Source organism: Diprion similis, chromosome 3, assembly GCF_021155765.1.
Source record: "Diprion similis isolate iyDipSimi1 chromosome 3, iyDipSimi1.1, whole genome shotgun sequence".
NCBI lineage: Eukaryota > Metazoa > Arthropoda > Insecta > Hymenoptera > Diprionidae > Diprion > Diprion similis.
Genome location: NC_060107.1, coordinates 1,470,269 through 1,495,689, shown reverse-complemented (window position 1 = coordinate 1,495,689; position 25,421 = coordinate 1,470,269). Strand labels below are relative to the sequence as shown.

The 25,421-nt window shown below is 38.5% G+C and overlaps 1 protein-coding gene across 5 annotated transcripts in view; it reads right to left on the bottom strand.

Annotated features, from left to right (window-relative positions):
• Positions 1 to 8,299: 8,299 nt before the first annotated feature.
• Positions 8,300 to 25,421, bottom strand: part of LOC124404083 (protein bric-a-brac 1-like) — a 168,803-nt gene continuing 151,681 nt past the window's right edge. For 3 of the 5 annotated variants that reach the window (XM_046877932.1, XM_046877931.1, XM_046877933.1), the window contains 3 exons: positions 10,317 to 10,408; positions 9,479 to 9,718; positions 8,300 to 8,971 (listed from right to left, as the gene is read on the bottom strand). In XM_046877932.1, the coding sequence (XP_046733888.1) occupies positions 8,529 to 8,971; positions 9,479 to 9,718; positions 10,317 to 10,408 (775 nt within the window). In that variant the 3' untranslated portion in view covers positions 8,300 to 8,528. The remainder of the gene's footprint in view (positions 8,972 to 9,478; positions 9,719 to 10,316; positions 10,409 to 25,421) is intronic. The other 2 variants (XM_046877934.1, XM_046877935.1) reach the window with 1 other exon arrangement.

Genomic DNA, 25,421 nt, shown 5'->3' with positions numbered 1-25,421 from the left:
ATTTTTACTACATATGCAATCTTCTATATATATATATATATATATGTATGTATCCTCTACATCGTTATTAATATATTACTGTAAACTAATCACAACACGCGTACAGCATTATTTTATTTTTATTCTTATTATTTTTATTCATATCATCTCTTTGTAGATAATAGATGAATATAACGACTCGTTATTGTTGATGTATGTACTATAACTTCACGGTAAACAATTTAGAAATTTTTTTTTTTCCTTTCTATAATTCTATTTTTCTCACGCTTTCGAACGCGACTGATTAATTAAGTACCAAGCAAATCAAATATAACGATATCCTGTTGAAATCTTACGCAAATATATCGGGTTTGCGTCAATACAGGTATGCGTATAGCTGCACGTGTTTGCCAAAAACTTCCATCAATATTTAGCATAATAATATTAATTATAACAATATTCTATGGCATGGGATAATCATCGACATTTATGCATGCAGTTGTTATTATTATTATTATCTTCTCTGCTGTCGTATATATATATATACGTGTATATATAAAGTTAGGGAATTTGTTCACAGTTACGTTATACATACCTATTATTATTATTATTATTGTTATTGTTATTGTTATTATTAATAATATTATGACAAAGTGTAAACTAAGTTTGAGAGAGTTTATTTTTGTTTCTATCGTATATAGTCTTGTTATACGGAACCGCGAATGTAAGTAAAAATAATAAGAAACGTGCCATTCAGGGTATAACCGGTTTCGGTTTGTTCTTTTAGAATTTTTTTTCTTTTTTCTTTTTCTTTTTTTTTTTTTTGCTACACTTTTATCGATTATAATGTATTATGTATTAATGAATTCTATTCAAATACAATTTTCATAAAAATCGTCGGACTTGTTTAGCAACGGCAATTGATGTATATTTTTGCAATCTGTTTTTCTTTTTTTCTTGTTCATTTATTTATTTTTTCCTTATATCTCTTGTTTCAATGCTAATACGCATTGATTTTTTTTATGCACGATTGCAAGGAGAAGTTGTACTTTAAAATTAATTTTACTCGTATAAACTCGTTTAGCTTATCTATAAATTATTATATCTCATTTCTTATATTCCTTCGTCGCGTTTCGAAAATTTTCCTCGCGACACGAATATATATATATACATATATTGAAGAAAAAAAGAAAAAATAAGAATAATAATAAACGAGGAACAAAGCAAAAAAGAAGAAAAAAAAATCGAAAGAATACAAAAAAATCAAACGCATCACGAAAAATATAGTTATACCATCACACGTATTTCTATAGTTGATGAGAAAATTCGGAAAAATGAAACGATCTCACTGTTTTTCTTTTCTTTTCTTTTTCTTCTCGGTTTAGCGAATTTTGAAAATTCTTAAGTACCTACACACGACGTTAAAATTTCTTTTTATTTTCTCTTTTTTTTTTTTTTTTGCGTCTGTGTTTTAAATTTATTTTATGACTTTTTGTTACACAAGTGGTCGATCTAGGGAATTTTTATCTTTTACTTTTTTTTTTTTTCCTTAAATTTTTTGGAAGGCACTTACTACTCTTTATACACAATATTTACTAATAATTTAATTTCTCACAATTTAATTGTTTTCTTTTCTTCTTCCTTCTATTTCAACTCGCATCTTTGATTAAATCTCTCCATCATCAATTTAAATCCTCGCAATAAATTTACAACGCATTTTTCACGACTTGGTAAGTATTCTATGTTATTATTATTATTTATTTATTTTTATTTTTTTTTTTCACTTTTGAACACATTTAAGCCTAAATGTAAAAATTTTGTTTCTAGAGATCGATATTTTTAATTTAAATACAGATAATCATATAATATATGTGTGTATATATATATATATAGATACTTTTCTTTTTTTTTTTTTTTGGTTGGATAATTAATTTTTACTCAACTCCCACAAGACAGTCCTAGAATCTCACTGTTTTTCTCGCCTTCTTGAATAGATTTCTTTTCCGAATACCGCTAATGCACACTCGCGTCTATACGCAATGATGTAAATATATTTATTTACCAAAAAGCCTTAATTGAAATATTTTTTCATTTTTTTTGTTTCTTTTGAAACTTTCATTTGACAAAATTTAATTCTTAATTTTTGTTCCACCTCCGCGTCTATTCATCATTTCACTTCACTCCAGCTCAATGTAATTTTTTGCACAAAAACGTTTTGTATCAAGAATAATTTTTTAAAAAATTTATTTTTCCTCTTTCTTCCTATTTATCTCACATTAAATTTGTCTTCAATTAGACGCGTTTGTCTCGCCGCCGAAATTTTATTTTCTCATTATGTAATCAAATCCAAAGGATAATATACCTATTTATATATGTGTATATACATATATATATACTTTCGACTTGTGACAAAAAATTTTCACACGATGAAACCACAATTTTTCCTTTATTCCTAAATAACAAAAGTTTTCTTCTTTATTATAATTTAGTTTCTTTAGTTTATTTTTTTTGCCTAAATTCTCTTTCTCAATCGCGTTGCAACTAACCACAGTTTTTCTTATCTCTTATCAATTATTTCGAGTCAAGCAAAAACAGTATCTAATTATTTTTTTCACGAAGGCCACTTTAATGAAAAAAAAATAAATAAAAAATTGCGTCAACATTGTTTTGGAATTTCGTTTTAATGAATTTGACTTTCTAGTCAAGTTGTACATTTATAATTTAATAATTTTGCTTACTGGAAATTCTTAATGATTCGCGTTGATGACGAAAAAAAGTCTCAACACTTGGCAAGGACTCTCGTTAAACAAGTCAAACGATAATTCTTAAAAATAATAATAAAAACCAGCCCCGGTTTGCAGATCTTTTTTTACTTTTACTTGCAAGTCCCGCAAACCGTGATAAAATAAAAATATTCAATTACAGAACTATTTCACACATCTTTACTTAGACATTTAATATTTATATATGTCGATGCGTAAAATATCCACGCGAATTGATTTTTACAGGATCGTCGGAAATATTTAATTCCACAGAATATCATGTACTATGTCAATGAATTTATCATACAACTGATGCATAATTTCTTTATATTATTTCCGTATAACGTAAGAACCTTCTCTCTTCACCATTTACGATGATCATAATGGCGGTTATTGTTATTATTATTATTATTATTATTGTTTTAATATTTTTTATTGTTATTCAAATACTTCCCCATCTCCCGGTTCTAAATTAATTTCAAGTAATTTCACGTATAAATTCACTCTTGGCATACCCCAAATATATACGGCAGGAAGGCGTTGTTATTATTGTTATTTTACAAGTTTACCATAAATATTAATCGAGTTTAGATATACAATAGTGATGATAATCCTATTATTTATATTTAATAAACAGTAAGGTAAAGTCTCGCCGATATTTTTCTCTCTTCTTTCTTTCTTTCTATCATTCTTTTTTGTCTTATTCTTCTTTTCCTTGTTTAAATATGAAAACGATAATAAGGAACAACGGAAACTAAAGTAGAAATGTTTTTTTTTCTCTTTTTTTTTTTCTTTGTACATATTCGCCGCTCTTATACTTATTTATAATAATATATGATAACACATCGAAAAATTTTCACGACACAATTCCTCCTCAAACTATTCATCATCTCTCAACAGTCACAAAAATGATAACTTACAGACGTTTCGGCGCAACTGATTAGCTAATCAACCTTTTTTTTTTTTACCTTCATGTTTCTCGAATGTATCAGTAAAAAGTACACTCTTGTAATACGAAGACTGTATTAAAAAAAAACTATACATATATGTATACAATCACGCGTATAATTCTTCAATTTTTCAATTTAAAAATTCTAATTATATCACATGTGTCTTTTCCTTCTTCTTCTTCTCTCCGTATTTTTTTTTTTTTTTTTCTCGTCTTATTCGTATAGCAAGAATATACTTTCTTTTTTTTTTTCTAATTAAAAATCATCGAAATAGCCGCCCAATTTCAATATTTCATTTAACAGATTCGAAGAGTCGCGAAAAGTAATTTATTTTGTAACGCATCGCAAGGATTTCCGCCATTTTCTTACCTAAAGTTCGATACGAAAGTAACTCTTCTTTACCGACCGGCGGTCAATTGCAATCAACAGCGGGCGGAAAAGTAACTTTATCGTCCTGATATACACACAATGTACTAATTTCCCGATTACATACGCATTCCAATTAATTCATCAATGCAATTTGATCCCAGACTTTTGGCAAGAAAAGAACGCAAAATCTATTCGTGACTTACAAAAGATACGGTGTGTACCAAGAGCGAGGGGTCATTTTTGACCCCGTGTGTTCGTATTACTCGTCGCCGGTTTGCGAGCCTGCGACTCGTACCTTCTGAAAATTTTACACACAGATAAAAATTACCCACTTTCCGCCCTTGGTACGCAAATACACTATATCACTTTAAATTCTCTTTCGTGAAATTCATTCGCCGCGGAAATGCATTATATTATACGAAGAAGAGGCTTTTGTCGTCGAGTGACTAGAAAGTTCACAAGAGAATAATAATCATACCATGTATGTGAAAAGAGAGAAAAAAAAAGACAATAATAATAATAACAATGATAATAATAATAAAATTGCTGACCTCTGCAGAATAAAGTAAGACAGTTATGATTATTATGTATGGATATATATATGTATATTGCGTGTGCGTATATGTATGTATGTATATGAGATTCGCTGAAATTATAGTTTCGCAACCGCAGGCTGATGTTCTCGCCCTGTCTTTCCGCACGAATACCATCATTGAATTAAAATATAATGTCCGTGATTCATTATTCACTTGATTCACGACGTCCCTCTCTCTCTCTCTCTCTCTCTCTTTCTCTCTCCCTTTCACCAACTCTTCTCTACCACCAATATCTCTTTGTTGCGGGCTAAACTTATTAATACGTTAAATATCCATATGTATCTGTAATATACTAGACATACTGGTTTTTTTTTTTTTTTTTTTTTTTTTTTTGCTGTTGTTTTAATTGTTTTTCTATATATATATTTTTTTTTCTTCTTTCTTTGCTTCGTTTTTACTGTACGGACACGACGACATATATGGACAGCACAACTATATAGGTATCATATACTTAACGTATGGGATCTATGTATCATGTAATTATATTGTATTTATTATTATTATTATCATATTGATAAACGTAACAATTATCAAGATGCACGGTATCCCAACATAATATCTTATTGGGTATAATATTGTGTATTGTGTACAGCAGAAAGTGATTTTGGGGGGGGGCGGGGGGGGAGGTATAGTAGATAGCTGCCTAATCGCACGTATAATATAATATTGATGTATATTTGTAGGTATATTGCATTTAATGAAATCTAGTTATCACCTATTTAACTCTTTGAATTTTATTTAGTCTAATTCTGAACTTCTGAAAGCTGGAAAAAAACTGACTCGACATATGGCCCATCAGTTTGACGCGTTGTACGAGTATTTTGGGTATGTGCATTGGGCGTGTTGAAAATTGTATTACTTATAATAAATTTGGCGTTATTATTAAATGTAGATAATAACAACAAGAACAACAACAACAGCAACAATAATAATAATAATAATAATAATAATAATAATAATAACTCTTATATATTTTTCAAGTGTCCCTATAAACAGCTGATGCAGCGTAGCATTACTTTTTAATCGTACAGTTTTATTCAACTGTGTTGAAAATTTCGACACTTTTTGTTCCTTCTTGTAATATTACTGGGTCCCAGGTGACCCTTACGCTTCTTCAAATGTTTTCTCACCGACTCACCCCGTAGAATTGAATTTATTCTATTTAATTAACTCTCTTTTTTTTTCAATTATCAACACTTGTCATCGAACTTTCTATTCTGTTTTCTTCATGCTATATAAAAACGATAGATCGTATTTATTATCGAAAAATTTTGTTACGGTACTAATTGAAATGAAAATTTTAACACCGCGGCAGGGGTGAGACTTTGATAAAACGAAGACTTCTGTTTTCTTTATGGCCATTCTTCTTTTGTGCATGCTATTCTGATTTTTTACACTCTACCCAGCGGCGTGTGTGTGACTATTAGACGGTACGCTTTGTTATATTGTGTAGATTGAAAAATGTCGCTGATCGTGCGTAGCGCTATGTATAATGAATGTATACGTATACGTATATATATAGTAGACATTCCGTGGTTTTTCATTTTTTTCTTTTTTGTACCGATTTTAATTATATCTTAGAAAATATAGCGTATTACTACTTGACCTCATATAATATGCGCATACAATACCGCCAGCTGGAACTCCGCTGAATGATGTAACAGCTTTTATGCTTGTGTGTGTGCGTGCGTGTGTGTAGCGATAAGTTATGATAAAATACGCTGGAAAGGCTGCAGGCAGGGAAAAATCGAATTTTAAGCCCTACTGTATTATATGTATATATGTATGTATAGGTAATACTATTGTTCGTGGCAAGATTACATATTCCGCAGTTATAGCCTCCGCGCCCCTCATGTACCTTAATAAATTTTAACCTTCGCCTAGATACATTATTGTTATGATTTTTTTTTTTTTTTTTTTTCTTTTATATACACGCAACGACATCGATACCGGCAAACCGGGAAACCAGAAAAGAAAATTTATTAACTCACAAGGGTACTTTTCCATCAATAATATCAATTCTTTCAACGAAAAAATTTTTCCCCTTCTTTTTCCGCCCCGCGCGCGTTAATTCCGAGGTTATTATTATCGTCATCAATTCTTCAATTGTATATTTATACGACTTATTTTTTAACATTATGTAATATACCTCACGATGACGCGCGAATTATTTTACGCACAGTTTTGTTTATGAAACAACTTTTCAGTTCTATATTTTTCCTTTTTCTTTTTTTTTTTTGATTTTAAGCCATCGGGTTTGTTTGTTCGAATTTTTTTTTTTTTTTTTTCGGCTTTTACGCACCGTTATCAAATTGTATTGTTTATTTTTTTCTTTTGCCCTATCGAAATACAGTCGAAATGATTGCTGCTGACAAAGACTGGAAGCGGCGCAAATTTGCTACTAATGAAAACGATAATTGGTAAGTTTTTGTTGACAGCAGGTAGGGAAAAACAGAAACGAATATCGAATAAATGAAAAGAAATAAAATAAAAATCATAAATGTACGTGTAAGTCGTACAGATTTTTTTTCCAATAAATCACTCTGTACAATAATCAAATAACAATCGATCGTTCCTTGCATTGACTTATGTTTATGTGTCGTTCTTATATTTGCGCGTTTGGCGTAGCAGAACAAAAAGAGAGAAAAAAAAAACGTTTTATTGTACGTATCCAGAGCCTTGCGCCTCGAACGACGCGTTTTGATATCAAGCGTATCATGTTCTGATTCTGTCGTGCATTGTTTTAATTTTCTTTTTTTTTTTTTTTTTTTTTTTTGATTTTGTTACTTTTTCTTCTTTTCTCGTCTGCTTTTTTCCTACATGTTCTTCGTATTTTGTAATTATATTAATATGCGTGCATAGAATCTAATCTTATTTTATGTTATCAACGGAATTACGGGACAATAACATTGTGTGTTCTTTTAAATATTTTTTCCTTTACTTCCTCGTTTATTACATCGGTTTTATATGCTGCTATAATTTATTTCATGCGCTGCGCATTTATCATTTTAATGGGTACCAGTAATCTTAATCGTTTATTATTACTATTATTATTATTATTATTATTATTATCGTTATTACTAAAGCTATTATAATAATAACTATGTAATTATTGTGGTTATTATTTTTATCATTATTATAATAATTGTAATATATAATATTATATGTATGTATATATGTATAATTCAATTTTATCGAATATTCTTATACACGTGGGCGATGCTGCTGCACACCTTTACATTACAGAAGGCAATTTAGTGAGAGAGTTGTCCGGGTTGTATAAACGCGTCGAATGTTTTGTTTTAAATTATTTTTTTCCCCCTTTTCTTTTCTCTTCTTTCTACATTACAATAATTACAAAAATTATTCGCATTTGTTATACACATCATACGTTTTGTTGTTTGTCAACAGGCGTAAAACTAGCCTCGATATAATGTTCAAATTTCTAAGAGTAAATTTCGTCATACTACCATTTGACAATCTTTACTACGCGTACATGTATTTACTCGATAATTGTTTGTTTTTTGTTGTTGTTTTTTTTTTTCTTTTTCTTTCTTTATTTGTTTTCTCCGATGTACATATTTGTATGTACTTTTGTTTATGCTCCTCTTTTTCTTTTCTGGAAAAAAATGGAGAACAAACTGGGAAAAACAGTGTATATGTACAGGAATCTCGCATAATTGTGCGCGTGATTCTATGCCATGTAGATACCCTACTCCCAGTAGTAGCCAGTTGTCGTTTCTACATGTGCACAGAATGAAATCCCGTCAAACTCAAGGATCCAGGACACGAGGAAGAACACAACGCGACCGGGAAACAGGAGTTCTTGCGGGGCGCAGAAGCTTGGAGGATTAGATCTCCACACCCGGACGCTATTCGCACCTAGAATCTGCCTGGAGAGGCTCCAGTTTCACCGGTATTTTATCCTTGTCCTTCAAGGTGTGATGGGGACTCTTCACCAGGTCCGCGATATCCTCCTGGAAGAGGTTCTCCGGCCTTGGACTTACAAAACTGCGAGTCGGCTTGTACGTCATCCCGCTGACCCCGATTCCGACCTCGACGTTGCCTGGGATGTGTCCCGGATCCATTAGCGGACCCAACGGACTCGCCAGCGGGCTCTCCATCGGACTTTCCGGCGGTCCGGAACCTGGACTCGCCAATCCGAGGTTGAGCGGCGAGTTGCCGTTGTTCTGATGCTGCGCCTGCAGCGCCGCCTGAATGTTGGTCGACAGATTCGACGACAAGTTGGTACCGATCATGTCGTGCTGTTGGGAGTGCGCCGCTGCCACCATGCTGCAAACCTGGTGACGCAAACCTGAAACAAGGAATTACGATTCAGAAATAAGTTCGCTAGATTTTTCATATTCCGTTTCACATTCCGTTTCCAAGGTCCGTAGATAGACGAATAAATACAGGAAGGTTTCCACACGAGGAATTTTCCGTGAGAACAAAAATGGCGATTGCAAATGGCGGCGCCCGAGGTTTATTAATTTTTTTTCTTGTTTTTCTGTAATCATGTTCAGACTGTAGCAAAATACCTACAAACTATAGACAAATTGGAACAAAAATAGCGACCATGCGACGAGACCTCCCTTGTCCACTCGTCCATCTGTAGACCTTGTCTATTCCAAGACGAAATATCGAAACGCCTGCGGGCAGGCAACCCGAAGTACGCCCGTCACCGTGTATGCCGAGTTGCCTATCTGCGGGCGACCCGAGTGCCTCTGTTACCGCCACAATCGCACAGAATAACTTTATATAAAGTTTCACGCACGTACGGACGATAAAATTTCTTCTTCTTTTCTCTTTTTCTCGTACTCACCTTGGGCGACGGCGGCCACGGCGGCGGAAACTGCAGCTCCAGGGCTGACGGCACCCTCGGGACCGTTACACGCGGCGTAGCTGGCGAGGCTAGGGTACAACGTGGTCGGTTCCTCCTTGACGATGTGGGCGGACTGTCCGTCGCGGAAGACGACGGCTCTGATCACACCTCTGATGTGCTCATCCGGCCAAACTCCGAGAAGAATGCGCTGAGGCCTCCCACGGCCCTTGGGTCGGAGATCTGCGGCAAAAAGAGAAGGCGAATGTTATCGCGGCGCCAGGGGCGGCACAGGATCGCTACATCCTTTGGGAATCCACCCAGGAAGATGTCGCGAACCCTCCGCCGATCGCCGGGGACCAGGTGGTATGGGGTGAGAAAAATCTACTACGTTCTGTGACCTCTCGTTACCCTGGAACCGGACTCTAGACCGTAAGGTAACTCATCTTTATTGTAGAAGGAAAGCTGTCCACTTGAATACGACACTGGAATATTACTCGAATGAAGAAGCTATCTAGGTTCATCAATTCAGAAGGTTTCACATCATGTATTTTAACGATCTTTGTGAGAGCAAGTTTAAGTTTCTCGAGAAGTAGATATACCGGGAATGTTCTGTAATATTTTCCGTTCAAAGCCAGCAGCAGGCAACCGAAGCAACATTTCAATACGTAGGAATGCAAAATGTAGCTTCGGTTGCATATGATCTGAACATGTCATCGAGTATAATGATGACTTTTGACTTTCATTCCGGCTTGAAAATTCGTTTCTTTTTTGACTAACTTTTTATGTTTTAAAAAGGGGTTAAAGCTGGGAGGGTAGTAAATAAAAAATGGCAACTAACACTCACCGGCTCCGCCGTCCGCGCTCGGTCCCAACATGTTGTGAACGCGGTTCGCGTAGAGGACGAAAGTCGGATACGGGATGTCGTATTTTCTGTGAACATAGAAACGAGCATCTCGGGTTATTACACGATATCGAGGATCGCGGGTTCCTTATGAATAAATCAAGGCAAGCGATCGGTCGAAAGTTCTACACGGACTCTGGTAGCTACGAACAAATCAAGCCACAGCTATAAGTTCATTAATTCTTCACCACCTGATTGAGCTGGAGGTGAAAAAAGGATCGTTTTACAATTTGCTCCGTGGTCATAGTCCGTCCACAAATATGGTCACGGTTTCAAATGGTTGATAAATCGTTGTCGGTGGAAGATTTCGTTGGAAGAAAAAAACATTCACACGCGTATATATGTATGTACGTATGTATACATAACTGTTTCAAGAAACTGTAGAGACGTGTGCAGAAGCTTTGTATAATTATTGTCTCTGTATATATAATATTCGTTCGCTCTATACAAATTTTTACACAGCCGCTTTGCATTATATACTACACAAGAAATACCCACACACATGTAGACACACAATAACGGAAGACGAAAATACGATGGATCTTACTAACAAGTATACAACTCCGGCGTTAGGTAAAAACAATCTACGTATACAACGATTTATCTTTAGAAAGAGACGAGGATAATGAAAAAGAGAAGGAAAAAATGAGGTAAAAAGAATATGTTTATCATCGCGTATATACATAGGTATACGTATGCTGAGATTGAACATTCACGTGTTGACGGTGTGTGGAAGCAGCTGGTATTAGCATAGAGCATGCGATACAGCTATAAGTGCGGGGATAACGTTATAGCTTTAATTTCGGATGGTAACGGAGGCATCAATCACGGAACGGACATTGCATTAAACTAACGATAGAGAAAGAGAGGGAGAGAAAGAGTAAGAGAAAGAGAGAAGCTGACGGCAGCTGGAGAAAAGAAATGCAGAAGAAGAAAAAGAAGAAAAAGAGAAAAAGGAGTATAAAGAAAAGGGAAACGAAAAAAGGAGAAAAAGAGTTCCCTGCCAGATGGGCTAAATTATTTAAAACAAAGACCCGTCCGTTCGAAAGCACGTTCAACATGGTATACAGTCGAACGAATAGCAGCAGCAAAATCGAGTGACAACTCGAAGAGGAGGATGATGCATAAAAGAGAAGGATATTATAAAAAGGAATCGTGGAAGCTGCAGGATGGGATAGAACGGTGTACAAGAGGGTGCGCAGATTGATTGATGGCACTCCTAGGAGTGTAAATTTGCCACCTGAAATTGAAATTTTCACTACAAAATGCGCAGGAGTCATAGGTAGGGGTGACGATCCTCGGATAGGTGCGATGAAATATTCAGTGTACTTGAGGGGGGGGGGGGGGGGGGGGGGGGTCGGCGTAAGAAAAAACCCTTTTTTTGTGAATTTTTTTGGAAATTATGGATTGAGCAAATTCATTAAAACCTTTTGTACATTATTAAGCATACTTTTAATAATATTGTGTAATTTTTTTATGCAGAAATATTGCGAAACAAGCCAGTGACAGAGCTTGCCAAAGAACGTCTCAGGAAAAAAACATTTGCGGTGTTCACTATATCTCGGTCGGAAATTATCTGAAATTAAAATCCATCGAAATTTAGTCAAAGTATTATCAAATCCTCCCCCCAACGTTCTACGGTTATTTTTTTTTTCATTTAAAAATTATTGGTGGCCATCTAAAGTGTAAACTGCTATTTTACATAAAAAATTTCGCCATTTTGTGGGTGGAAAACCCTCTTAATGTTAAAAAAAATTTTTAACTAAACGTTGGGGGTGAGGGGGTATTTTATATGTAGAAAATGTGTACCAAGTTTGGAATGACTCGGTCAAGCAGTTTGTAAATGGCAGTAAACACGGACTTTGAGAAAGTAGTTTTGAGAAAAACATGTTTAAAGTTTATTGAGCTGGAGGAGTAACGAAAAAAAGCTCTGTCACCGGCTTGTTTTTCAATATTTCTACATGAAAAAATTACAGAATATTGTGGAAAGTATGCTTAATAATGTACAAAAGGTTTCGATGAATTAACTCAATCCGTACATTCAGAAAAAATTCACGAAAAAAGTGTTTTTTTTTTACGCTGAAACCTTTACCCCCCTCCCCCCCCATCGCCCCCAACCATTAAGAGTTTTGCACAGATCGACTTGAAATTTTGAGAATATAGTCTTGAAATATTTGACAATAAACTGATACACAAAAGAATGAAAATCGATTTTTCGTAACTGTAAACCCTTACCCCCCCCTTGAGCGCAGTCCCAATACGCTGCGAGCGATAGCTGAAAAGTTACAGCCGAAAAACTCATGATTTTCGTCGTCATTTCTCTGCTGCTGGTCCTACGCTCTTTTTGATGTGTTTTCTGAGTTCCTGGGGGTCGATTTACTCTAGAGATGGTCATACAAATTGATTCCAAGACGAAAAATTCTCGGCTTCGAAAATGACCAAAAAAGTAAGGCTTACCCCTTTGGATTTTTGGCGAAAAATTCGCCGACTTTGAAAAGTGCGGCAATTAATTTTATGAGGCACTATTCCGACGTAATTTTGCGAGAGGAATCGATTAAGCGCAGTCCCAATACGCTGCGAGCGATAGCTGAAAAGTTACAGCCGAAAAACTCATGATTTTCGTCGTCATTTTTCTGCTGCTGGTCCTACGCTCTTTTTGATGTGTTTTCTGAGTTCCTGAGGGTCGATTTACTCTAGAGATGGTCATACAAATTGATTCCGAGACGAAAAATTCTCAGCTACGAAAATGACAAAAAAAGTAAGGCTTACCCCTTTGGATTTTTGGCGAAAAATTCGCCGACTTTGAAGAGTGCGGCAATTAATTTTATGGGGCACTATTCCGACGTAATTTTGCGAGAGAAATCGATTAACCGCAGTCCCAATACGCTGCGAGCGATAGCTGAAAAGTTACAGCCGAAAAACTCATGATTTTCGTCGTCATTTCTCTGCTGCTGGTCCTACGCTCTTTTTGATGTGTTTTCTGAGTTCCTGAGGGTCGATTTACTCTGGAGATGGTCATACAAATTGATTCCGAGACGAAAAATTCTCGGCTTCGAAAATGACCAAAAAAGTAAGGCTTACCCCTTTGGATTTTTGGCGAAAAATTCGCCGACTTTGAAAAGTGCGGCAATTAATTTTATGAGGCACTATTCCGACGTAATTTTGCGAGAGGAATCGATTAAGCGCAGTCATAATACGCTGCGAGCGATAGCTGAAAAGTTACAGCCGAAAAACTCATGATTTTCGTCGTCATTTCTCTGCTGCTGGTCCTACGCTCTTTTTGATGTGTTTTCTGAGTTCCTGAGGGTCGATTTACTCTAGAGATGGTCAAACAAATTGATTCCGAGACGAAAAATTCTCAGCTCCGAAAATGACCAAAAAAGTAAGGCTTACCCCTTTGGATTTTTGGCGAAAAATTCGCCGACTTTGAAAAGTGCGGCAATTAATTTTATGGGGCACTATTCCGACGTAATTTTGCGAGAGGAATCGATTAAGCGCAGTCACAATACGCTGCGAGCGATAGCTGAAAAGTTACAGCCGAAAAACTCATGATTTTCGTCGTCATTTCTCTGCTGCTGGTCCTACGCTCTTTTTGATGTGTTTTCTGAGTTCCTGGGGGTCGATTTACTCTAGAGATGGTCATACAAATCGATTTCGAGACGAAAAATTCTCGGCTCCGAAAATGACCAAAAAAGTAAGGCTTACCCCTTCGGATTTTTGGCGAAAAATTCGCCGACTTTGAAAAGTGCGGCAATTAATTTTATGGGGCACTATTCCGACGTAATTTTGCGAGAGGAATCGATTAAGCGCAGTCCCAATACGCTGCGAGCGATAGCTGAAAAGTTACAGCCGAAAAACTCATGATTTTCGTCGTCATTTTTCTGCTGCTGGTCCTACGCTCTTTTTTTTGTGTTTTCTGAGTTCCTGGGGGTCGATTTACTCTAGAGATGGTCATACAAATCGATTTCGAGACGAAAAATTCTCGGCTCCGAAAATGACCAAAAAAGTAAGGCTTACCCCTTTGGATTTTTGGCGAAAAATTCGCCGACTTTGAAAAGTGCGGCAATTAATTTTATGAGGCACTATTCCGACGTAATTTTGCGAGAGGAATCGATTAAGCGCAGTCACAATACGCTGCGAGCGATAGCTGAAAAGTTACAGCCGAAAAACTCATGATTTTCGTCGTCATTTTTCTGCTGCTGGTCCTACGCTCTTTTTTTTGTGTTTTCTGAGTTCCTGGGGGTCGATTTACTCTAGAGATGGTCATACAAATTGATTCCGAGACGAAAAATTCTCAGCTCCGAAAATGACCAAAAAAGTAAGGCTTACCCCTTTGGATTTTTGGCGAAAAATTCGCCGACTTTGAAAAGTGCGGCAATTAATTTTATGAGGCACTATTCCGACGTAATTTTGCGAGAGGAATCGATTAAGCGCAGTCACAATACGCTGCGAGCGATAGCTGAAAAGTGACAGCCGAAAAACTCATGATTTTCGTCGTCATTTCTCTGCTGCTGGTCCTACGCTCTTTTTGATGTGTTTTCTGAGTTCCTGGGGGTCGATTTACTCTAGAGATGGTCATACAAATTGATTCCGAGACGAAAAATTCTCAGCTCCGAAAATGACCAAAAAAGTAAGGCTTACCCCTTTGGATTTTTGGCGAAAAATTCGCCGACTTTGAAAAGTGCGGCAATTAATTTTATGAGGCACTATTCCGACGTAATTTTGCGAGAGGAATCGATTAAGCGCAGTCCCAATACGCTGCGAGCGATAGCTGAAAAGTTACAGCCGAAAAACTCATGATTTTCGTCGTCATTTTTCTGCTGCTGGTCCTACGCTCTTTTTTTTGTGTTTTCTGAGTTCCTGGGGGTCGATTTACTCTAGAGATGGTCATACAAATCGATTTCGAGACGAAAAATTCTCGGCTCCGAAAATGACCAAAAAAGTAAGGCTTACCCCTTTGGATTTTTGGCGAAAAATTCGCCGACTTTGAAAAGTGCGGCAATTAATTTTATGAGGCACTATTCCGACGTAATTTTGCGAGAGGAATCGATTAAGCGCAGTCACAATACGCTGCGAGCGATAGCTGAAAAGTTACAGCCGAAAAACTCATGATTTTCGTCGTCATTTTTCTGCTGCTGGTCCTACGCTCTTTTTTTTGTGTTTTCTGAGTTCCTGGGGGTCGATTTACTCTAGAGATGGTCATACAAATCGATTTCGAGACGAAAAATTCTCGGCTCCAAAAATGACCAAAAAAGTAAGGCTTACCCCTTTGGATTTTTGGCGAAAAATTCGCCGACTTTGAAAAGTGCGGCAATTAATTTGATGAGGCACTATTCCGACGTAATTTTGCGAGAGGAATCGATTAAGCGCAGTCATAATACGCTGCGAGCGATAGCTGAAAAGTTACAGCCGAAAAACTCATGATTTTCGTCGTCATTTCTCTGCTGCTGGTCCTACGCTCTTTTTGATGTGTTTTCTGAGTTCGTGGGGGTCGATTTACTCTAGAGATGGTCATACAAATTGATTCCGAGACGAAAAATTCTCAGCTCCGAAAATGACCAAAAAAGTAAGGCTTACCCCTTTGGATTTTTGGCGAAAAATTCGCCGACTTTGAAAAGTGCGGCAAATAATTTTATGAGGCACTATTCCGACGTAATTTTGCGAGAGGAATCGATTAAGCGCAGTCATAATACGCTGCGAGCGATAGCTGAAAAGTTACAGCCGAAAAACTCATGATTTTCGTCGTCATTTTTCTGCTGCTGGTCCTACGCTCTTTTTTTTGTGTTTTCTGAGTTCCTGGGGGTCGATTTACTCTAGAGATGGTCATACAAATCGATTTCGAGACGAAAAATTCTCGGCTCCGAAAATGACCAAAAAAGTAAGGCTTACCCCTTCGGATTTTTGGCGAAAAATTCGCCGACTTTGAAAAGTGCGGCAATTCATTTTATGGGGCACTATTCCGACGTAATTTTGCGAGAGGAATCGATTAAGCGCAGTCCCAATACGCTGCGAGCGATAGCTGAAAAGTTACAGCCGAAAAACTCATGATTTTCGTCGTCATTTCTCTGCTGCTGGTCCTACGCTCTTTTTGATGTGTTTTCTGAGTTCCTGGGGGTCGATTCACTCTAGAGATGGTCATACAAATTGATTCCGAGACGAAAAATTCTCAGCTCCGAAAATGACCAAAAAAGTAAGGCTTACCCCTTTGGATTTTTGGCGAAAAATTCGCCGACTTTGAAAAGTGCGGCAATTAATTTTATGGGGCACTATTCCGACGTAATTTTGCGAGAGGAATCGATTAAGCGCAGTCCCAATACGCTGCGAGCGATAGCTGAAAAGTTACAGCCGAAAAACTCATGATTTTCGTCGTCATTTCTCTGCTGCTGGTCCTACGCTCTTTTTGATGTGTTTTCTGAGTTCCTGAGGGTCGATTTACTCTAGAGATGGTCAAACAAATTGATTCCGAGACGAAAAATTCTCAGCTCAGAAAATGACCAAAAAAGTAAGGCTTACCCCTTTGGATTTTTGGCGAAAAATTCGCCGACTTTGAAAAGTGCGGCAATTCATTTTATGGGGCACTATTCCGACGTAATTTTGCGAGAGGAATCGATTAAGCGCAGTCCCAATACGCTGCGAGCGATAGCTGAAAAGTTACAGCCGAAAAACTCATGATTTTCGTCGTCATTTCTCTGCTGCTGGTCCTACGCTCTTTTTGATGTGTTTTCTGAGTTCCTGGGGGTCGATTCACTCTAGAGATGGTCATACAAATTGATTCCGAGACGAAAAATTCTCAGCTCCGAAAATGACCAAAAAAGTAAGGCTTACCCCTTTGGATTTTTGGCGAAAAATTCGCCGACTTTGAAAAGTGCGGCAATTAATTTTATGGGGCACTATTCCGACGTAATTTTGCGAGAGGAATCGATTAAGCGCAGTCACAATACGCTGCGAGCGATAGCTGAAAAGTTACAGCCGAAAAACTCATGATTTTCGTCGTCATTTCTCTGCTGCTGGTCCTACGCTCTTTTTGATGTGTTTTCTGAGTTCCTGGGGGTCGATTTACTCTAGAGATGGTCATACAAATCGATTTCGAGACGAAAAATTCTCGGCTCCGAAAATGACCAAAAAAGTAAGGCTTACCCCTTCGGATTTTTGGCGAAAAATTCGCCGACTTTGAAAAGTGCGGCAATTAATTTTATGGGGCACTATTCCGACGTAATTTTGCGAGAGGAATCGATTAAGCGCAGTCCCAATACGCTGCGAGCGATAGCTGAAAAGTTACAGCCGAAAAACTCATGATTTTCGTCGTCATTTTTCTGCTGCTGGTCCTACGCTCTTTTTTTTGTGTTTTCTGAGTTCCTGGGGGTCGATTTACTCTAGAGATGGTCATACAAATCGATTTCGAGACGAAAAATTCTCGGCTCCGAAAATGACCAAAAAAGTAAGGCTTACCCCTTTGGATTTTTGGCGAAAAATTCGCCGACTTTGAAAAGTGCGGCAATTAATTTTATGAGGCACTATTCCGACGTAATTTTGCGAGAGGAATCGATTAAGCGCAGTCACAATACGCTGCGAGCGATAGCTGAAAAGTTACAGCCGAAAAACTCATGATTTTCGTCGTCATTTTTCTGCTGCTGGTCCTACGCTCTTTTTTTTGTGTTTTCTGAGTTCCTGGGGGTCGATTTACTCTAGAGATGGTCATACAAATTGATTCCGAGACGAAAAATTCTCAGCTCCGAAAATGACCAAAAAAGTAAGGCTTACCCCTTTGGATTTTTGGCGAAAAATTCGCCGACTTTGAAAAGTGCGGCAATTAATTTTATGAGGCACTATTCCGACGTAATTTTGCGAGAGGAATCGATTAAGCGCAGTCACAATACGCTGCGAGCGATAGCTGAAAAGTGACAGCCGAAAAACTCATGATTTTCGTCGTCATTTCTCTGCTGCTGGTCCTACGCTCTTTTTGATGTGTTTTCTGAGTTCCTGGGGGTCGATTTACTCTAGAGATGGTCATACAAATTGATTCCGAGACGAAAAATTCTCAGCTCCGAAAATGACCAAAAAAGTAAGGCTTACCCCTTTGGATTTTTGGCGAAAAATTCGCCGACTTTGAAAAGTGCGGCAATTAATTTTATGAGGCACTATTCCGACGTAATTTTGCGAGAGGAATCGATTAAGCGCAGTCCCAATACGCTGCGAGCGATAGCTGAAAAGTTACAGCCGAAAAACTCATGATTTTCGTCGTCATTTTTCTGCTGCTGGTCCTACGCTCTTTTTTTTGTGTTTTCTGAGTTCCTGGGGGTCGATTTACTCTAGAGATGGTCATACAAATCGATTTCGAGACGAAAAATTCTCGGCTCCGAAAATGACCAAAAAAGTAAGGCTTACCCCTTTGGATTTTTGGCGAAAAATTCGCCGACTTTGAAAAGTGCGGCAATTAATTTTATGAGGCACTATTCCGACGTAATTTTGCGAGAGGAATCGATTAAGCGCAGTCACAATACGCTGCGAGCGATAGCTGAAAAGTTACAGCCGAAAAACTCATGATTTTCGTCGTCATTTTTCTGCTGCTGGTCCTACGCTCTTTTTTTTGTGTTTTCTGAGTTCCTGGGGGTCGATTTACTCTAGAGATGGTCATACAAATCGATTTCGAGACGAAAAATTCTCGGCTCCGAAAATGACCAAAAAAGTAAGGCTTACCCCTTTGGATTTTTGGCGAAAAATTCGCCGACTTTGAAAAGTGCGGCAATTGATTTGATGAGGCACTATTCCGACGTAATTTTGCGAGAGGAATCGATTAAGCGCAGTCATAATACGCTGCGAGCGATAGCTGAAAAGTTACAGCCGAAAAACTCATGATTTTCGTCGTCATTTCTCTGCTGCTGGTCCTACGCTCTTTTTGATGTGTTTTCTGAGTTCGTGGGGGTCGATTTACTCTAGAGATGGTCATACAAATTGATTCCGAGACGAAAAATTCTCAGCTCCGAAAATGACCAAAAAAGTAAGGCTTACCCCTTTGGATTTTTGGCGAAAAATTCGCCGACTTTGAAAAGTGCGGCAAATAATTTTATGAGGCACTATTCCGACGTAATTTTGCGAGAGGAATCGATTAAGCGCAGTCATAATACGCTGCGAGCGATAGCTGAAAAGTTACAGCCGAAAAACTCATGATTTTCGTCGTCATTTTTCTGCTGCTGGTCCTACGCTCTTTTTTTTGTGTTTTCTGAGTTCCTGGGGGTCGATTTACTCTAGAGATGGTCATACAAATCGATTTCGAGACGAAAAATTCTCGGCTCCGAAAATGACCAAAAAAGTAAGGCTTACCCCTTCGGATTTTTGGCGAAAAATTCGCCGACTTTGAAAAGTGCGGCAATTCATTTTATGGGGCACTATTCCGACGTAATTTTGCGAGAGGAATCGATTAAGCGCAGTCCCAATACGCTGCGAGCGATAGCTGAAAAGTTACAGCCGAAAAACTCATGATTTTCGTCGTCATTTCTCTGCTGCTGGTCCTACGCTCTTTTTGATGTGTTTTCTGAGTTCCTGGGGGTCGATTCACTCTAGAGATGGTCATACAAATTGATTCCGAGACGAAAAATTCTCAGCTCCGAAAATGACCAAAAAAGTAAGGCTTACCCCTTTGGATTTTTGGCGAAAAATTCGCCGACTTTGAAAAGTGCGGCAATTAATTTTATGGGGCACTATTCCGACGTAATTTTGCGAGAGGAATCGATTAAGCGCAGTCCCAATACGCTGCGAGCGATAGCTGAAAAGTTACAGCCGAAAAACTCATGATTTTCGTCGTCATTTCTCTGCTGCTGGTCCTACGCTCTTTTTGATGTGTTTTCTGAGTTCCTGAGGGTCGATTTACTCTAGAGATGGTCAAACAAATTGATTCCGAGACGAAAAATTCTCAGCTCAGAAAATGACCAAAAAAGTAAGGCTTACCCCTTTGGATTTTTGGCGAAAAATTCGCCGACTTTGAAAAGTGCGGCAATTCATTTTATGGGGCACTATTCCGACGTAATTTTGCGAGAGGAATCGATTAAGCGCAGTCCCAATACGCTGCGAGCGATAGCTGAAAAGTTACAGCCGAAAAACTCATGATTTTCGTCGTCATTTCTCTGCTGCTGGTCCTACGCTCTTTTTGATGTGTTTTCTGAGTTCCTGGGGGTCGATTCACTCTAGAGATGGTCATACAAATTGATTCCGAGACGAAAAATTCTCAGCTCCGAAAATGACCAAAAAAGTAAGGCTTACCCCTTTGGATTTTTGGCGAAAAATTCGCCGACTTTGAAAAGTGCGGCAATTAATTTTATGGGGCACTATTCCGACGTAATTTTGCGAGAGGAATCGATTAAGCGCAGTCCCAATACGCTGCGAGCGATAGCTGAAAAGTTACAGCCGAAAAACTCATGATTTTCGTCGTCATTTCTCTGCTGCTGGTCCTACGCTCTTTTTGATGTGTTTTCTGAGTTCCTGAGGGTCGATTTACTCTAGAGATGGTCAAACAAATTGATTCCGAGACGAAAAATTCTCAGCTCAGATAATGACCAAAAAAGTAAGGCTTACCCCTTTGGATTTTTGGCGAAAAATTCGCCGACTTTGAAAAGTGCGGCAATTCATTTTATGGGGCACTATTCCGACGTAATTTTGCGAGAGGAATCGATTAAGCGCAGTCCCAATACGCTGCGAGCGATAGCTGAAAAGTTACAGCCGAAAAACTCATGATTTTCGTCGTCATTTCTCTGCTGCTGGTCCTACGCTCTTTTTGATGTGTTTTCTGAGTTCCTGAGGGTCGATTTACTCTAGAGATGGTCAAACAAATTGATTCCGAGACGAAAAATTCTCAGCTCCGAAAATGACCAAAAAAGTAAGGCTTACCCCTTTGGATTTTTGGCGAAAAATTCGCCGACTTTGAAAAGTGCGGCAATTCATTTTATGGGGCACTATTCCGACGTAATTTTGCGAGAGGAATCGATTAAGCGCAGTCCCAATACGCTGCGAGCGATAGCTGAAAAGTTACAGCCGAAAAACTCATGATTTTCGTCGTCATTTCTCTGCTGCTGGTCCTACGCTCTTTTTGATGTGTTTTCTGAGTTCCTGGGGGTCGATTTACTCTAGAGATGGTCATACAAATCGATTTCGAGACGAAAAATTCTCGGCTCCGAAAATGACCAAAAAAGTAAGGCTTACCCCTTCGGATTTTTGGCGAAAAATTCGCCGACTTTGAAAAGTGCGGCAATTAATTTTATGGGGCACTATTCCGACGTAATTTTGCGAGAGGAATCGATTAAGCGCAGTCCCAATACGCTGCGAGCGATAGCTGAAAAGTTACAGCCGAAAAACTCATGATTTTCGTCGTCATTTTTCTGCTGCTGGTCCTACGCTCTTTTTTTTGTGTTTTCTGAGTTCCTGGGGGTCGATTTACTCTAGAGATGGTCATACAAATCGATTTCGAGACGAAAAATTCTCGGCTCCGAAAATGACCAAAAAAGTAAGGCTTACCCCTTTGGATTTTTGGCGAAAAATTCGCCGACTTTGAAAAGTGCGGCAATTAATTTTATGAGGCACTATTCCGACGTAATTTTGCGAGAGGAATCGATTAAGCGCAGTCACAATACGCTGCGAGCGATAGCTGAAAAGTTACAGCCGAAAAACTCATGATTTTCGTCGTCATTTTTCTGCTGCTGGTCCTACGCTCTTTTTTTTGTGTTTTCTGAGTTCCTGGGGGTCGATTTACTCTAGAGATGGTCATACAAATTGATTCCGAGACGAAAAATTCTCAGCTCCGAAAATGACCAAAAAAGTAAGGCTTACCCCTTTGGATTTTTGGCGAAAAATTCGCCGACTTTGAAAAGTGCGGCAATTAATTTTATGAGGCACTATTCCGACGTAATTTTGCGAGAGGAATCGATTAAGCGCAGTCACAATACGCTGCGAGCGATAGCTGAAAAGTGACAGCCGAAAAACTCATGATTTTCGTCGTCATTTCTCTGCTGCTGGTCCTACGCTCTTTTTGATGTGTTTTCTGAGTTCCTGGGGGTCGATTTACTCTAGAGATGGTCATACAAATTGATTCCGAGACGAAAAATTCTCAGCTCCGAAAATGACCAAAAAAGTAAGGCTTACCCCTTTGGATTTTTGGCGAAAAATTCGCCGACTTTGAAAAGTGCGGCAATTAATTTTATGAGGCACTATTCCGACGTAATTTTGCGAGAGGAATCGATTAAGCGCAGTCCCAATACGCTGCGAGCGATAGCTGAAAAGTTACAGCCGAAAAACTCATGATTTTCGTCGTCATTTTTCTGCTGCTGGTCCTACGCTCTTTTTTTTGTGTTTTCTGAGTTCCTGGGGGTCGATTTACTCTAGAGATGGTCATACGAATCGATTTCGAGACGAAAAATTCTCGGCTCCGAAAATGACCAAAAAAGTAAGGCTTACCCCTTTGGATTTTTGGCGAAAAATTCGCCGACTTTGAAAAGTGCGGCAATTAATTTTATGAGGCACTATTCCGACGTAATTTTGCGAGAGGAATCGATTAAGCGCAGTCACAATACGCTGCGAGCGATAGCTGAAAAGTTACAGCCGAAAAACTCATGATTTTCGTCGTCATTTTTCTGCTGCTGGTCCTACGCTCTTTTTTTTGTGTTTTCTGAGTTCCTGGGGGTCGATTTACTCTAGAGATGGTCATACAAATCGATTTCGAGACGAAAAATTCTCGGCTCCGAAAATGACCAAAAAAGTAAGGCTTACCCCTTTGGATTTTTGGCGAAAAATTCGCCGACTTTGAAAAGTGCGGCAATTAATTTGATGAGGCACTATTCCGACGTAATTTTGCGAGAGGAATCGATTAAGCGCAGTCATAATACGCTGCGAGCGATAGCTGAAAAGTTACAGCCGAAAAACTCATGATTTTCGTCGTCATTTCTCTGCTGCTGGTCCTACGCTCTTTTTGATGTGTTTTCTGAGTTCGTGGGGGTCGATTTACTCTAGAGATGGTCATACAAATTGATTCCGAGACGAAAAATTCTCAGCTCCGAAAATGACCAAAAAAGTAAGGCTTACCCCTTTGGATTTTTGGCGAAAAATTCGCCGACTTTGAAAAGTGCGGCAAATAATTTTATGAGGCACTATTCCGACGTAATTTTGCGAGAGGAATCGATTAAGCGCAGTCATAATACGCTGCGAGCGATAGCTGAAAAGTTACAGCCGAAAAACTCATGATTTTCGTCGTCATTTTTCTGCTGCTGGTCCTACGCTCTTTTTTTTGTGTTTTCTGAGTTCCTGGGGGTCGATTTACTCTAGAGATGGTCATACAAATCGATTTCGAGACGAAAAATTCTCGGCTCCGAAAATGACCAAAAAAGTAAGGCTTACCCCTTCGGATTTTTGGCGAAAAATTCGCCGACTTTGAAAAGTGCGGCAATTCATTTTATGGGGCACTATTCCGACGTAATTTTGCGAGAGGAATCGATTAAGCGCAGTCCCAATACGCTGCGAGCGATAGCTGAAAAGTTACAGCCGAAAAACTCATGATTTTCGTCGTCATTTCTCTGCTGCTGGTCCTACGCTCTTTTTGATGTGTTTTCTGAGTTCCTGGGGGTCGATTCACTCTAGAGATGGTCATACAAATTGATTCCGAGACGAAAAATTCTCAGCTCCGAAAATGACCAAAAAAGTAAGGCTTACCCCTTTGGATTTTTGGCGAAAAATTCGCCGACTTTGAAAAGTGCGGCAATTAATTTTATGGGGCACTATTCCGACGTAATTTTGCGAGAGGAATCGATTAAGCGCAGTCCCAATACGCTGCGAGCGATAGCTGAAAAGTTACAGCCGAAAAACTCATGATTTTCGTCGTCATTTCTCTGCTGCTGGTCCTACGCTCTTTTTGATGTGTTTTCTGAGTTCCTGAGGGTCGATTTACTCTAGAGATGGTCAAACAAATTGATTCCGAGACGAAAAATTCTCAGCTCAGAAAATGACCAAAAAAGTAAGGCTTACCCCTTTGGATTTTTGGCGAAAAATTCGCCGACTTTGAAAAGTGCGGCAATTCATTTTATGGGGCACTATTCCGACGTAATTTTGCGAGAGGAATCGATTAAGCGCAGTCCCAATACGCTGCGAGCGATAGCTGAAAAGTTACAGCCGAAAAACTCATGATTTTCGTCGTCATTTCTCTGCTGCTGGTCCTACGCTCTTTTTGATGTGTTTTCTGAGTTCCTGGGGGTCGATTCACTCTAGAGATGGTCATACAAATTGATTCCGAGACGAAAAATTCTCAGCTCCGAAAATGACCAAAAAAGTAAGGCTTACCCCTTTGGATTTTTGGCGAAAAATTCGCCGACTTTGAAAAGTGCGGCAATTAATTTTATGGGGCACTATTCCGACGTAATTTTGCGAGAGGAATCGATTAAGCGCAGTCACAATACGCTGCGAGCGATAGCTGAAAAGTTACAGCCGAAAAACTCATGATTTTCGTCGTCATTTCTCTGCTGCTGGTCCTACGCTCTTTTTGATGTGTTTTCTGAGTTCCTGGGGGTCGATTTACTCTAGAGATGGTCATACAAATCGATTTCGAGACGAAAAATTCTCGGCTCCGAAAATGACCAAAAAAGTAAGGCTTACCCCTTCGGATTTTTGGCGAAAAATTCGCCGACTTTGAAAAGTGCGGCAATTAATTTTATGGGGCACTATTCCGACGTAATTTTGCGAGAGGAATCGATTAAGCGCAGTCCCAATACGCTGCGAGCGATAGCTGAAAAGTTACAGCCGAAAAACTCATGATTTTCGTCGTCATTTTTCTGCTGCTGGTCCTACGCTCTTTTTTTTGTGTTTTCTGAGTTCCTGGGGGTCGATTTACTCTAGAGATGGTCATACAAATCGATTTCGAGACGAAAAATTCTCGGCTCCGAAAATGACCAAAAAAGTAAGGCTTACCCCTTTGGATTTTTGGCGAAAAATTCGCCGACTTTGAAAAGTGCGGCAATTAATTTTATGAGGCACTATTCCGACGTAATTTTGCGAGAGGAATCGATTAAGCGC